The sequence below is a fragment of the Corapipo altera genome, unplaced genomic scaffold (assembly GCF_003945725.1).
Source record: "Corapipo altera isolate COAL_440 unplaced genomic scaffold, ASM394572v1 48b, whole genome shotgun sequence".
Classification (NCBI taxonomy): Eukaryota; Metazoa; Chordata; class Aves; order Passeriformes; family Pipridae; genus Corapipo; species Corapipo altera.
Window position 1 is genome coordinate 17,514,488 of NW_020884884.1, and position 16,764 is coordinate 17,531,251.

General features: G+C 38.8%; 1 protein-coding gene across 5 annotated transcripts in view; it reads right to left on the reverse strand.

Annotated features, from left to right (window-relative positions):
* Positions 1–16,200, reverse strand: part of SPAST (spastin) — a 39,461-nt gene extending 23,261 nt beyond the window's left edge. The window contains exons 1-4 of one of the 5 annotated variants that reach the window (XM_027641493.1): positions 15,698–16,200; positions 11,581–11,664; positions 10,240–10,323; positions 4,626–4,721 (exon numbers count right to left, since the gene is read on the reverse strand). In XM_027641493.1, the coding sequence (XP_027497294.1) occupies positions 4,626–4,721; positions 10,240–10,323; positions 11,581–11,664; positions 15,698–16,106 (673 nt within the window). In that variant the 5' untranslated portion in view covers positions 16,107–16,200. Of the gene's footprint in view, positions 1–4,625; positions 4,722–10,239; positions 10,324–11,580; positions 11,668–15,697 lie in introns of all 5 variants that reach the window. The other 4 variants (XM_027641492.1, XM_027641495.1, XM_027641494.1 and 1 more) reach the window with 4 other exon arrangements.
* Between the last annotated feature and the right edge of the window lie 564 nt (positions 16,201–16,764).

The following is a 16,764-nucleotide window of genomic DNA, read 5'->3' on the forward strand; positions in this document are numbered from 1 at the left end:
CAGCATATGAATCTATTAAAACATCTCAAAACTTTGACTGGCCCAATTTAATCAAAAGGTGGCACTCAGTTCTGTTGCGTTTTTTTTTCCCTCAACCTCATTTGCACAGCTGGCTTAAAGTCAACATGGGAAGGCTTCAAAAAGCTGAAGTAGTTTTTCTCCATCTCCTTCACCCTAACCAGTTGCTCAGTTATCACACTTCCCCAGAACTACGCCCTCCTATTAAGAATAATACACAGACACTGCAATTTTGAGGATCATAAAACTGCACATGTAAAGAGTATTTCAGGAAGCAGGAAATACAAGGGAGGAAGAGGTGAAAAGAGAAAGGTTTAAACACAAATTATGATTTACTGTAGCTGTACCTCCAGGACTGAAGACTACTAAGTTTACATATGTTTTGTGGTCAGTCCTGATGGGTGGCACACAAAGAAGCGCTGATGAACAGCTCTTGAACACAGTTGTTTGTTCAGCGTCAACTCCAGAGGGAAACTTCATTTTATATACAAATTGTCATTGAACCAACAAATAAAAATGTGATCAAATTTTTCAGAATTACTGTTTATCTAAAGTTTCCCTGTTTCTAAAGTGTGAAGTGTTTAAGTGCACATCACTTGTCAGATAGCTCTCACTGTTTCATTATGCAAGATATATATTTTGCTGTAACAAATGCGAAAGCCCCAAAACCCATTCCTTACCCATTTGTATTTGTCACCTACTGAAAGACTGAAAATACAGAGCAAGTGACCTTAAAACCTTCACAGTATCTCCAGCAGCCTTTTGCCAAATGTTTCACTGTTTTGTATAAAACAATAATGAAGTGCCTGAAGTAAGTTCTAATGGCAAAGAAACACCATGGTATTTTTTCAAGCGTATTTGAAACACTCAGCAGTTCAATTGTCTGTTTCATATATACTTACAGGATAGTAATAGGGGCTTGATCAGTTTGACATTACTCTCTAATTCTGGACAGAATTTACTTTAAAGCTCCAAGCTAACACCACTGGATTACACAGACATAATAGCTGTCTGGTCCTGAAAGCATCCCTGCGATTTTAATCTGCCATCCAAATATATACACAACACAAACAAATTACAAACAAGCAACTAGCAAAATTTTGTCTGGGGTTTTCTGTTGGCTAAATTTTGTTAAGCTGCAGACATAGGTGCCAATTTCAGACTCCCTTCCAAAGAGAAACGTTAAAATTACATAATATATTTATTATATTAAACTGTTTTTAAAGATAAAATAAAGTATGGATATGTTTGAACAATTTTAAAAGAAGTTTGACTATACTAAGTGCCTGGAAACACAAAACCAATCTGAAAAACATGCAGCTGTAACTCATTTATTTAAAAAATATAACAACATGCTTTATATTTCTAAAAAGTGAACCAATTATATTTTCTTTTGCGCATTTAAACTAGATTAAAGCAGATCTTAAAAAAGAAGTTTCTACTAGTCTATAACTTTTTAAGCATCCAAGAAAAAGTTTAAATTAAAATTAGCAACAGCAATTCCAGTATTGCAGAACAATTTCCAGCCTTTAGTTGTGACACCTTAAATATCATCAGCAAATATTCCTCAGAAATTCTTTACATATGCCTATTGATAACCAATGTAAAGTGACTAAGAGGAGTTATTGTACATGGTCTGTGGACCCTACACTGGGAAAAAAAAACTTCTCCAGTCTAGAATTGTCTGTAACTTTATGTAAGTAATTATTAAAAAAAAAAAAATAAAATCTTTAACTGCTTTAAACTTCCAGCAATTTCAAGACCGATCATCAGAATCAGCATTCACAATAGCCCTCAAAACAGCAATTCTTTCAAATATTCTATTCAGATTTTTCAAATAGGTAGAGTCAAGAAATAAAAGCTACCTAACAGAAAGCTTCGGCAACTAAGAAGGACATGTTCCATATTTTAAATGGTAGTACAGCTGCCCAGGTCAGAAAGACAGCTATTCTTCTTTTTGAACTGACAGAGTCTTACCAGTCAGATCTGCTGTTGCCAAATTATAGTATTAAAAATTACTTTATTGCTACTTTTTCTTCCACTTGGGAAACTCCTTAAAAATTCAGTTTTAGTAGAACTTTTGCACTTGGATAAACATTGCCAATATATGTCTACTAATTAAGACTAGCCAGCAAATCCTTCATGTGAAAACTGAGGTAAAATACTAGCTAGCTGCACAGTGTTCACGTTGTAGTAAATAAGAGAAACTTAATGCATTCTCTGATCATACATCCTGCTGAGATTTACATGTTAAATGTAAAATGGTACACTGGGATTACTGTAATACTATCAGTACTGTATGCCCAGTAAATGAGTCCATAAAACTCAAACTCTGCCTTTGGCAAGACTGGCACAATCTCCTTTCCAAGCCCATTTAAAAATCAACATCTGTAAAGACTTTGGCCTGTAAAGGCAACTGAAAGAAAGCAAAGCAATTTTAGACCAAAGAACTGGCAAAAAGGCATTTTCTTGATGTTAAAACTAAGAATGACCATGTTTCACACTTCATAAAATCGTGGACTTTTAAAAAGCTCATGTTTTTAGGCAACAGCACAGGTAATACTTTATGTAGACAGAAAACTAAGTCTATGCCAGTGCCCTGCTGCTCAGTACCTCTGAAGTACCTCTACTTTCTCAATAACAGCAGTTCTCTTATCTGAAGTAGCCTGCAAACTGATTTTGTACAGTTTCCTAAGAATTTGTCATCTAGTTTGTGTTTTTGAATTACTGAAGCTGCCTGTGTGAAAATACCATTTTCCATGTATAAAGGAAGAACAACAGCAAGATGATTAGCACACAGAAGCACAATCAATATATTACTTTTAAGAAAAAAGCGTAGTACCAGCATGTTCTTACAAACAAGGTTCCCTCCTCCCACACCCCAAAAAGAGAGACACAAAAAGCAGTAATCAGTAGACGTCTGATACCTAATTTTTTTTTTATGACCTGCTCTTGAGCCCTTCTGTCCCTCCTCAGATCCCATGGAGTTTGGTACATGACCTCTGCTAGCCCACACTCCTTTTCAGAAAGTGAGAAGACTCTCAGAAAAATGCATTCCCAGAAGGCCATGGTTCTTTGCAGTCATTTCACCACCGTTTCCTTCACAGTTTTGCAAAAGTAGTTCGTCTTCTCTAACTCACCTGGAGTATGACTCCAAGTGGGTAAATTGACTTCATATCACTTTCCACAAGTTTACCAACAGTGACCACCTTCTGCTACAGTACCTTCTGTGAATACAAATGCCTGCCAAAGAACTGGCAAAATATTTCTTAATTTCCAGTAGATGCCTATGAATATTCTATGCTTTGTTACTAACATATTCAGTAAAATAACAGTTTTAAGAGTGAAAGTTCAGTCTAACCTTCTCCTGCAGTATCCAATTCTGAGACACACTGAGACAAAGGTACAATAAAATATTATAAAAAGAGTTTAAAGAAAAAGCTGTTCATACTAAATAGAATATGTTATCAACTTTTGTGTGTCTATGTATGTACTTGTTCATTCAGTCTCTAGCCAGCCTGCTAAAAAGACAAGAGCTGTTCTGGATCATTTAAGGTAGAGAGTTGTCAATGTACCTAAGAGCTTACACCGAAGAGCCATTTTAACTACACTTTTTTCACAAATGCAGTTAAACAAAAATACCACACATACAGTAATGTAAAGGTGCCTAACATGACACAGTACTTTAACTTCTTATACCTTGGAAAGAATAAAACCAAACAGTAAGATGACTTCAGAACTAGAAACGGATCTAAAAAAAAAAAAAAAAGACAACAACAAAAACCAAACAGAAGAAAAGCATGTGGTACACACTAAGTTTCAGTTTTCTTACTTTAAAAACTGAATACTGCTCTTGACTCAATTAGACAAGCCTTATGAATTCTGATGCTTGTTAGCTCTCTATTTTATTTAACCTCATTGTAGTCTACTGTATGAATTACCAGTTGAAATCACAGTTGTGACAAAAGCTTACTGCTGGCTTAAAACACTCACCGAAGGCAATTCACAAACCTCCCAGTAGCTTTACTCTTTCTGTATGGAGAAGCAAGTTTACTTCTGCTATTTTAGTATACTTGGTTGAGTCTCCTGGGAAAGGATTTAAACAACGTTCTTTGACAAAACACAAGAGCTGTTGTGGTCCCCCTCGGTTTTAACTGTGTATCACTTTCTCAGTGTAAAAACCCCTGAAATTTAAAGTAGCTTACCGCAAATGCACATTCACTCTCACAGTATCATAAAGGAAGAACTATCTATGTAGGCACAATATATAACCTACATATCCAACGTAGACACTTTCTAAAACAGGTTTAAATTAATTCCTTGAAAAATATAACACGAGAAATATTTCCAAAAATGTTGTTTTAGTAAATAGTTTTGAATTCTAAGACAGTCATTGTAAGAGAACTGAATACTACAAAATAAAACAGTGTTGTCAAAGCCGTGGAAAGGATGGCATGTATTTTATACAAAGCTTTTAAAAACAGAAATATAAACCATTTTTCTTTAAAGTTGGTGGGACCAGAACACAGCATTGCATTATTTTTCCCTGTAATACACCAGAAACTGAGAGACATCCCCTCAATAGGTGCTGGTAAAACCAAACCCACCTGACTGGAGATGTCCATTGCGGCATGCCAGGTTAGTACTGTCATTATAGACCTCCATTTGCGGCTTGGAAATTTGCAAAACTGCCTGCAGCTTCTCTACATAGTAGACAGAGGGGGAGGGAGGAAAAAGGATAAAATAAACAAACAAAAACCAAAAATGAACCAAGAAAATTTATGTATGTTGAACACACAAATGTCAAGTTTGGCTTTGTTATAGTTAAAGATAAAAGGAATATTTCTAACTATTCTACAATGTTTAGCAAACTTGTAAGAAAATTCTGTCAGTATGAGCATGACTGAAAACAGCTTTAAAACTCACCATTTACGACTGAGTTAATTACAACAACCTTTCCATGTCTACTGATTGTGGTTACTTTTCCAAAGCCAAGGTCACGATTGAATCTATTTACTTTACTAAATATTTGTGTTGATAACCCATTTCTGGAAGTCCTCCCCAAGGTGTTACTTTTGACCAACTGCAAGGAGTCATCACCTCCTTGCATATTAAATGTTTCACTTAAGTAGTAACAGCCAGTAAACATTTTACAGAAACCTCAAACTTCAAGCAAAACAACGTATATACATTACAATTATGTCTTTTAGGATCTCTATTTAGAAATATAACTGCTTAGAAATTATGTCAATAAAACTGTCATGCAAACTGTATTCTTTAGGAATATTAACCAAAGAAACATCTGAATACAACACTTATAAAGCTAAAGATTAAGGAGAAAGAAATTAACTCTGAGAAGTAATAAAAAACAGCCAAACCGTAAGTAAAAGAGGTGTAAGGCTGAAAACAACACAAAAAATAATTAAGGATTACTTGTTCTCTGCAGCTCAGCTACCACTCCTGCTTTTCCCACTGCAGTTTAAAACCTCTAGGCCTTATTTTTGGGGCACTTTACTGCCTCTCCCACCTTTATTTCACAAAAATCCTCTGGTTTTAAAATCAAGACATGGTTTGTAAGGATGCAAGGCATATATTGCCAAGCTCTTGTTCCCTTCCCCTTTTTTTTTTTCTGCTCACCTCCAAGAGATAACAGTACCAAGAAGCTGCAGGAAAAGACATGGCCAAGTGGAAGAGCAATGTCCTCTGGCAACATAAAAGCACATACTGCAAAAGCAGACAAATTCCACTGAAAACATGCACACTCAAGATAATAAATGCCCTGACTGAAGGAAGAATTGCCATTGCAGATCATTGCTTGTAGATCATACAAACAAGAAGCATGAGCACTTCCTTCTTTATGCTTCTTTATCTGTTACAGATCTTTCTCCAGTTTTTCTGCTTCATTCCTTTCTTCTTCTTCCTGCTCCTGATCATTCACTGTTTTGTTTCCCTGAATAATATATTTACACCTCATAATGATGAGGTTTAATAAAAATATTCAGATGGAACAAGATAAGATTTAGGTGAAAACTCAGAAGCCACAGGCAAATGCAAAAAGCTTAAGTTCAAGATTAGCACGTGCACCAAGGTTTAGCTTTGCTTTAAACTGAAAGCATTGAAGAGTCGGGCACAGTAAAACAAAAAAATATTAGTCACACAAGAATGGCCTACAAACAACCACAAGCTTTGCAACTTCCAAGAAGTTACCCTAATAACCTTTCCTCCGTAGAGGTGTAAGGAAAGTCCTTTAAGTACAACTGACTGCAAAGACAGTGCACCATTTTAGTGGATGCAGCACTACCAAAGGAGACTGCAGAATGGTCTGCTCCCTGCCTGGTGCATGCAATCGGAATGGACAGTTCATACAGAAGCTTATGAAGCACAATTAGTGTTAATAGACTTTCTAAGATACTAGATAATCAGTTAAGTTTTGGAGAACATATCTGCATTTTAAAAAAAAAAGCTTTCTAGTGGGGGACTGTAACAACATCAACTGGCCTGGGCAAGAATTCAGGAAATGCTATTTGCTTCAAAGCTACAATTTGATGCTGGGTTTTTTCTACAATTATCAATAGCTCAGCTAGTTCTACATATTCAGGAATTCCAGAACTCCAATGAAAAAAAAAAAAAGAAAAAGTGTAATCCAAGTGTTGTCCAGTTTCAGTTCACACAGTCTTCTCATCACACTACACATTAACATGTAATTTTGGTATTGCATATAAAATAAAAAAAAAACCATATCATTTTTCTTTAGTGACAATGTAGCTGTAAGGTCCTACAGAATATCAAAGATAAATTAGGCTATTAAATATTGTTTCAGGGAATTAACAGGACACCATCACCTTCCATGTAAAAGTTTTCTCCCTCTGCCTCCAGACATTGAAAAAAAAAATTTACAGAATCTCATTCATTATTTCTCCTTGATGATACAATGCTGACACAAACCTACCACTGCAGCCATTGTCTTAGTTAGACAACACTAGACCTTGAGTTCAAGGTAACTGATTTCTAATAAAAGAAAAAGTCATCCTATAACACAAGTCTGAAGCAAAAAACACCATTGCCTCCAAGACAGTGGAGGACCCCAAAAGGTGTCCATTGAAGCCCCTATGTATACAAGGGCAGCATTGAGGAGTATCAATATCCTCCAAAGAGGATTCTGATGAAAGACATTTGAATTATGTGCCATGTGCACCCTTCAATCAAAATACTGAAGCTATGCATAGTACACACAAAGGCACTTGTGGTGACAAAAGTCTGTCACCCTTCGGAAAGTCTCTCTGAAATAGAGAACACAAATAGGCAAAACATACAAATAGCATTAGAATGTATTGCACTGGACATTGTGGTTCTCTATCTTTAGGAACAACAAACTGCTGAGTTCTGTGTATCTGACTGCAGAAAACAAATATCCCCCTGTCATTCTAAATATATCAAATATAATGACTAACATGAGTGATAAATTATCTAGGAGAGATCAGGTCTGTGAAGACCATCAGAGCAAGATTTAGCCACTCATCTGAGTAAGCACACAACTAACACACCCAAAACCATGTCAAAAATGGGGGATGCCACCAATGCAAATGGTAGAACTTGGAAGTCCCCTGACAGCTGGCATCACCTAATACTGTCAGTGGACTGACAAAGTAACCAAGTCACCTTGAGGTGCTCTGAAACACACCAGTAGCAACTTCAGCTTCCAGACTGCGTCATATTACAGCTTCAGAGTAAGATACAGAAATTTAGACTCAAAATAAAAACAGGGCTCAAAATAGAAAACCCATCAACCAAGGTAAGTAGCTCCACCCTCTTGCAACATTAAAAGGCACTAGTGGTGTGATGACACATGGTGATAATACACGTGTGTGATCAGATATCACACTCCTGTCAGTGGGGTCTTGCAACTTAAATTTGTGCTGATGTACAAACACACTTCAAAAAAAGATGAAGACACTGAGCACTTCCAATGGGCAGTTATAATCCACATGATTTAATTTTCACTTTCTATGTATTACCAATGTAACTTGATTGACTGGATGGCATTTCAGTTAAGCAGACTCTGTCTAGCAGGTGGGATGAAATATTTCATATTATTGTCTACTTTGTTTTATCCTGTCTGGTAATGCAATAAGGGACTTGCCTATTTTGCCTCAAGAAATGGAGAAATTCCACATGGCTAGAGGAAAACATTTACTCTCTGATCTTTTGAGTTGAATTCATAGGAAAAATCACTTTATGAACCTTAAGAGCTTCAAGAGCCTCATGTTTAGTTCAACTACAAAAGGTTCTCTATGTCACTTTAAAATTCCAAATATCTGTTACTATAAGTAAAAGGCTAAAAGCTATGTTTAGAACTGCACAGGCAATTCAAGCCTAGATGACCTTAAATTTCCAAGAACTCCACGTAAAATTACATATAAGGTAATAAAAAGAGATGCTGTCAAATATTTGAAAGTTGGTTAGATGGTATAAAAATACTACTCAAATAGATCTGCAATGATCAAATTCACAGGGAATTAAATACATTGGAATATCTCTCCAAACCACATCTTTTTCCTTCCTAAAGGGCATATGATTTCACTCACTCTTTTTTATCCAAATTTTGCTCTCAGGTACATTGTTTGAAGCAGATCCTCAGTGCAAACCAAACAAGAACCTAGGCAGAACGAAGTACTAAACTTCTGATAATATAAAAGTAAAAATAAAAGAATATTTTATATCAACTTATGCAATAAACACTGTTCTGTCTGTCTGCCTTTCAATCTGCACTCTCAATGAAGCAAACAAATAGCATGTGATAACATGTCTGGATCAATGTGCTTCAACTTTAGGGTTTTTTGTGATGTTTACCCTTTTTTCTTTTCAATCAGATCACAGCAAGTGATAACACAAGCAATGATGAAGCAATACCCACAAAATACAGACACTGTTACTTCAAGTTTGAAAGAACTGAAAATTTTTTAAAAGAAATTCTAGTTACCTGCAACTAGGATGTTTGCAACAAGCCATATTTTATCAAAGACTGTTAGCATGTAATCACTTTCTGTCTATTGTTCCCTAGTTTCTATTACCTCTAGAATTCAGTCTTTAACCCTAAGAAGTAGAAAATATCTTTTTTGCACATACCAAGGTTGCACCAACAAACATCCATATTAGAGCACAGAAGCCACATGCCTCTTTCACCCCATTTCCCTTCAACTTCTTGTAAAACGTTCTAAGGACATCAGGAACTCAAGGGAAACAAAAGGGACTCACTTTCTTGTGTTTGTCACAACTTCCCTGTCAATCACCAGTCAGGACTACAGTCACAAAGCATAAGAGGAGAAAAGAACACGAACTTTCCTGTCTGCTCTATATGCTCCTAGGAAAATGACTTAGTAGAGCACCAAACAACAGAGTGCAAGATTTAAAGCTGCAGATATGCAAGTTAAACTGACATACGTTTGTTAGTTCAGCCATAGAAAGCAATTTAAAAAAATCATCTTTATCTTCATTTTACTGACTGAACTAAAAGCATTTCCCAAGTTTTCAGTTTAGAGGATGCACTGCACAAAATTGTGGGTTTGTTGCTTGATGGGGGGATCTGTGCCTGTTTATTAGGCACAGTAAGATGCAATTTCCAATCCTGCTTGTTTACTCTGTCCATTAAGAGCTTATATAGAGTGCCTAATTTTAATAAAGTTAAAACTATACAACACCATGCTTCTGAAAAGCACCTTACCTGCTAGTCTTAAAATAGAACACTACTAGAAAAAAAATTAAGGGAATTAGCATTTCACAACCTTATGGTCTACACAATGTTAAAGAATTACTATTATATATAAATAGCAAGGCAAAATGTTGTGTTAAGTGACAGTAAAATTAACAGAAGATGAAGTAGTTACACTTACAAGAGGCACACTTGGCACTCATGATCATCAATATTTCAAGTTTTACTACAGTTCCAATGCAAAAATCCTGAATTTCAACAAGAGTTGAACAAGACTTCCTGATTTTACGACTCAAGCGTACTATGACAAAGACTTTCCAGTTACTTTTATACCTGAAATTCCATTTTTAAAATGCATCAACAGCACTTACTCTAAACTAAAAACTAAAGAGACCCTACACAGATAATGACTCCTTCCCTTTAAAAATCAAAGTAATATTTTAGAAGAATGCATTACATGAAGTTGTGCAAATAATTACAAACTTTCCAAAGTCATGAATTGTAACTGGTACCTAAAAGCTGCAAGCGATCCTTGGCCATTGCCAAATTTGTCATCATTTTAGACTGGAGACGTCGAGCCCGTTCACACTGATCACCTTACAAAGAAAAATCAACGTTAAAACACAATTCGGCAAATAAACTTTAAGTGCTAAAATACTAATACCCAGTCTTCCCTCCTCTTCCTCCCACCCCTAATCTACTCCCTCCACTAAGGAACTTTGTTACAAAACTAATGAAAAAAAATTCTAAAGCTTCCTGTTTAATCAAGAATTTAAAGTTAGTTGACTCTATCTGCTTCACAGTACTGCTCATAAAGCTGTGGCAACCCAAACATTGCTTTGCATCTAGTCTAACATTTCATGCTGACCTAATATACGTTTTTTGTCACTACATTTCTCTGAAGAGAAGTCAAATAAAAAAAGATTTTTACAACGCTTGAAAAGTGACTGAGAGGCAAGTACAATTAAAAAGATCTCACTTTGGCAAAATTAACAGATTTAAATTCAGTTGACTGTGTCCCTTTACATTTCAAAACACATAGAATTAGACATTAATGTCACTTCTTCCTAAGAAATACTGTCTGTCCAAATCAAGCTTTTTATTTTTTTAAAACTGCAATTTACACAGGTTGTATCAAATGCCACTGGTATTGCCCTGTAAGCAACATGTCACCATACACTTCTAAACATAGCTGAGGAATAAAATAACAGTCTGCAAAAGCACTTACAGGTTTGGGGTTGGGGCGGGTGATTTGAGTTATTATTATAATTACAGTAGTATTTTGAGGACAAATTCTTAGCAAGTCCTTTACTACATCTATATCTCTATGGTACATACCTGCGTCTGCACTACAGGTTAAAATGGTTCCATATACAGAGATGGCTTTTTTTTTTTGTCGGAAATATTCAGCTACTTTGGCCTAAGCTACTCAGAAACACAATATCAGACCATTCCAAATCGGGGGGTTTGTTTTTAAGTTATACTGAAGGGAATATAAAATTCTGCATAAGTGAGAACATGAACTGTCAACTTTGGCAAATCAAATCAGAACTCAGTGTTTCAGCATTCCCATTATATAAGAAATCAAGTGTTTTACTTTAGGATTTTCATGAACTGCTTATGATTTTGGAGAGTCTGAAAATATTTGGAACAAAATTTGCATGTGTTATAGACATAGAACAGAGAAATGGACCAGTGTTCACCTACAGCTAAAACAAGAATAAGAAACACTCTTATGAATTAATTCACACAGTAGACCATTCCTAGCACCTACCATATTTAGCAATATTGATTTCTCACTTTGAAGAACTCATAAACCAAAATCTGTTCCACAAAACTCAAAACTGGCTTACCTTGACCAATTACTAAGACAGCTATTCCTTTTTCCAGTTCTTCAATTCCTTTCTTATACCATTCAACAGCTTGTTCCTTTTGTCCTGCTTAAAAAGGAAGTGAACCCATTATTTTCTGTAATGAATTAAAGCTTAGGAATGGTTCCATATAATGCTGCATAAAACAAGTAAGAGGAAGGAAGAGATATTTTAACAAAATCCTATGATTTAAAGAAACTCTTAAAGGGACACTGTCAACTTTATATCTACTTAAGTTTCAAGTAAGATTTTCTATTAAAAACAGGTACTACACCAGCCTCAAATCACTTTTGCCTGTTTTAAGAATAATTCTTCATCTGCCTTAAAAAGATAAATCCCCTTAAAAACCAACCACACAAACAAACAAAACAAGGTAAAAAAATCTCACCTATACAAATTCATTCACAACAGAAATGGTGAAATTAACAGGTTTTGTTTCTGGAACAGCAAATAGAGATGTACTTCTTAACCATCCAGTGACAGATTATATCAATACCAAAGTAGCACTAGAAGCATAGAAGCTCAAGAAGAAAAGCAACAAGTCTAAGACACTACATGAGTGAGATGAGACACTTCTCCTCTTGTTAACTTTTGTATAGAGCGGCTCTTTTGCCATAAGGGTATTTCTTTGTTTATCCTATTATGAAACTGCTGTACTGCACGTGTGTGTCAACTTTAACACAAAGTACAATGCAAGTAGAATTAAGAGTACGCCTCTGTACCAGCCACATCCTAAATGGGTATTACAGCAAATATAACCATGAACATGGCTATGCCTAACCTATGCTACGTGACACCATAACAGCAAGTAAACCACTGAAGACCTATAAATATCTGCTCCATATTGCTCCCCTTCCATAAATACTCTGCATTAAAAGATATTTGCCTGCATATGGAAACACACTTTTGCAAGGTAGTTATGTCACGCTAAGCATGCCTTTCCACAGAGGAATATAGCACATTCTGTATTACAAGTTAAACCTGATCAGCTACAAGTGGTAGAAAAAAAAAATGCCTACAATGAAACCTTCAGATATCATTACTCTAGTTTCAGATGACATTACATTTCACAAAACTATTCCTAAGTGCCAGTTACCAGTGATTGTGTTGGTTCCACACTCAAATCTTTTGATGACTTCAGTCTCAAACCTACTTTTCCAGTAAATTTATTTTGTAAAAATATTTCAATACATTTCTAGAATCCTCTTCAGGGTTTTCTCTTGCTCCTCTCCAGAAGCAAAATCTTATAATAATAACATTTAGCAAGATTCCCTGTGCAGGTAATTTCATGCTTTGCTCTTCTTACCAACACAAAGCACAGGAGCACCTTCCTACAGTCACGAACATCGCACACCCCGGGAATCATTTTATTACTACCCTTTCTTCACCACCTCATATATCCTGACTGTTAAGGACAAAGCTAGAGAAATCAAATCATTGAAGCTGAGTGACTTCGATCCTCTTTTTAGCCTTTTTTTTACTTTAAGCTTCTTCTCCCCATCACCCATAGCAACATTTTTGACTGCAGTGTAAAACTAATGCTGATTATAGCAAATAGAAATCAAATTTGCCATGATCCCAGACTCCTCTGCTACTGTCTGACTTCCTTTGCTATTCTGAGTATCTGCTGCAAACACGCCAAGGTCATTAAAATTTCACTTCCAGCTTATAACTGGACAAAGTTTTAAAAGCACTATACCACAGCAAGCTGTTTGCAAAATTTGTGCTCCGACTCCACACAGAATGCTTTACTAGTTTTCAGTGATTCTGACATTAAAAATACAATAAATGTCACATTTCTTGGAAGTCGCTGATCAGTTGTATTGGGTCTGGCTGGAATGTAGATAATTTTCTACAGACAGTCCAAATGCTGCTGTGTTTTGGATTTGTGACTAACACAGTGTTGATAACAGAGAAATGGTTTGGGTATTGCTTGAACAACATAACCTCAAGGTTTTCCTTTTCCCACACTAGATTCCCAGTGAGTAGGTTGGAGGTTCACCAGAAGCTGGGAGGGGACACTGGCAGGATGACTGACACAAACTGGCCTAAGGAATATTCTGTATCATACAATATAATCCTCATCAATAAAAGCTTGTGTAGGTGAATAACTGGATGGGGGCTGTCTTCCAAGGCAGCCATTGCTCAATAAGTTTTCTCACTTTTTTTTTTTTTCTAACTTTTGCTCCTCCTATGCTCTTCCCTGTCCCAGGAGGAGAGGAAACAAGCAGCTGTATGGATGCTTAGCTGAGGGCAGGGGTCAACCCAACACATGTACCTTCTCAGTCCCAGAAAAAGATATTAAGCTTGATTGTGAAAATATCAAAACAAGAATAACTGCCGCAATAATTCAGAAGCACAAAAAATTACCAGAAGTGTTATCAAAATTACTGAAGTGTGCATAGCTTCCACAACAGCAAAACCACCACATAACAGGACATTAGACAATTCAGAAATTACAACCATTTCACACAATATGCCTAACATATGGTTTTCTGGTGGAAGCTTTAAAAAGCTTATTTACACATTAAAAAAAAAAATAATCAAAGATAGACATATATTCCCGCAAAAAAACAGATAAGGAAATAGCAAATCTATGCATTAAAGTAAAGTGAGTTCTTTCTCAGTGAAATGTATACTGCAATTGCAGGGCTGTAACAGCTGTGCAACTGCTCCCATTAGCAGCAAAAATGATCTTATTAGATGCATGACCCGTACAGCGAATTCATATACAATAAATCTAAAGGTATCTACAGAGCAAGTCCGGGATTAAAATTGATATTTAAGGGCTTAACCTCCAAACCACCAACAGTTACAGGTCACAACAGTGGAACAGGTACCTGATAATATAAGACTTGGCTACTCCTCACAGAGCAATCATCAACAACACTGAAGCTTTAAGTTACCTCACCTTCTTTCATGCTTTGCTCCTATGACCCTCAGTGCTCTCTCACTGTACATCTGTTCTGAACTAATCTTACTGCACATGGTAGGGTTTTTTTCTCTCCCAGAGCTTGCCACTGCCACTCCCAAATTGTCAACGCAAAGCAAGACACATCCCTCGCTTTTATGGTGCTCTCAGCATGTAGCTTCTATTGAAGGCCTACTCCTCTATTTTTAATGTCCTCCTGTAAGACAGCAGTTTCACTAAAGCTCAGTTTAAAAGTGTAGAATAAGGTATTCCAATGTTTCCAGAGAATTTTAAAAAACAGACAGCGTGCCCCTAAAGGCCTGCCTTTTGCCTGCTGACAGAACTATGTTGCTGTGTTCAAAGTAAATGGCTAAATCAAATGCAGTAGCAAATGCTTTCGGTTTTTTAATGCTCCAGACAAAAAAAAAAAAACACCACACCAAAAACACAAAACATAAAACCAAGTACCTCACTCCTGTGTTTTATTTACCTGAACCCTAAACATGTTCCTTAAGATCCTCTGGTCACACTGAGATAGGTTTTTAGGTTTTTCAAGAGTGTGTCAAACAGCTTAAGCAAAACATAAAAAAAACTCCAACAACCTGTCAAAATACAAGTAAGTATTTCTTTCTTTAAAAGTCAAGACAACTCCAAATGGGCATTTTGGGGGTCAAGTTTCCTGAAGACTCGCTTCAGCACTTGCATCATTTGTCAGGCAGTGTATTAAAGGATGCACCCTTATTATTGTCCTTGGTGCTTTTGTTGTCCGGCGGGCTTGCTGAAACCCAAGGCTTGTTAGTCACGTACCCTGTCTTTCGCCCCAGTTTTTAACCGCTTCACCCAGACCTCCGCAGCAAAAACTTTATTGGGGCGAAATACAAGGGCCTGCATTGCGTGGGGAACGAGCCCGAGCCGCAGCTTTTTGATCCAACCTGCACCTGCCGGCTGCGGCGGGGACGGACCGGGCCGGGGCCAAAGCATCGCCACCGCATGCGGGCACGGGCGGTCAGCGGGCACGGCACACTCCCCGCTCCCTCCCGCACCGACCCCCCCGCAGGCCGCATCCACCACACGAGCGGGTTTTGTTCGTCCTCAGCTCAAAGCGGTTCCCCAGCACACGTCGCGAAGGCCCTGCCCGCCCACCCCCCGCACCCTGGAGAAGCCGCGGGCGCTCCCCTCCCTCCCTACCTGTCTCGTCCTCGTCGATGCGCAGCGCCATGGAGATGCACTCGAAGGCCCGCTTGTGACACGCCCGCACCGTCTCGGGCGCCCCGCCGGGCTCGGGCGCGTCGCCGGCCCCGGCCCTGCTGCCCTTGGCGGCCATGAGGGCGCCGCGGGAGAGGCGCTCGCAGAGCCAGGCGAAGAGCAGCCCGAGCTGGAAGGCGACGAAGCGGAGCAGGGCGAAGGCGGCGAACAGCGGGTACGAGAAGTAGTACAGGTTCCGCTTGTGCGGGGACGCCGCTGCCGTCGCCGCCCCCGCCGGCGGCACGGGGGGCGCCGGCCCGGGCGGCGAGGAGGGAGAGGCGCCGGCGGCCGGAGGCGCGGAGCTGGAGCCGGCTGAGCCCTTCTTCTTCCCTCGGCCGCCCGGAGAATTCATTCACCGCCGTCGCCATAACCCGCTGCCAGGGACTGACAACAACCGGCCATGGCGATGGCGGCGGCGGCGGCGACGCCCCTTTCGGCCGCCCCAGGGGGAGGGATGGAGGGAAAGAGGGAGGGAGAGAGGGAGGGATGCGGGCGGCCCCGGCCGGGAGTGGGGCGGGGCTTTCCAGCGCTGTGCCTGGAGAGAACCAAGGCTGCTCCAGCCGTGGCCGAGGCCGTTAGATGTCGGCACATGGAAACGCACTGAGTGGACGGAGGATGAATAATTTAATAGGATTAATTATTCTGACTGGAGTCGTGAGCCGCCCCGCAGGCACAATGCAGCGCGGATCCCTGGCGTCGCTCCCGCCGGGAGTCACTGCTAGAGGCACACGAGGAGGGCCCGGGGAATTCCCTCGCACGGAGGGACGTGTGGCAGCCAGTCACTGGCGGTGTCCGTGCTTCCGCCGCCTGGAATTGCCCCCGGGAGAGCGTCCTCCCGTGCTTTGTCTGCTCCGCATCTCTGTAATGGAAATGACAGGCTGTCTGCTCACATAGAGGGAGCTAATGTAATTCAGTATACATTATAGATACATCGTCCTGGGAAGAAAAAAAAAATAAAATCTGAACTCTATTACCACCCTCGTTACAAAAAGTGATCACCCAGTTGTCCA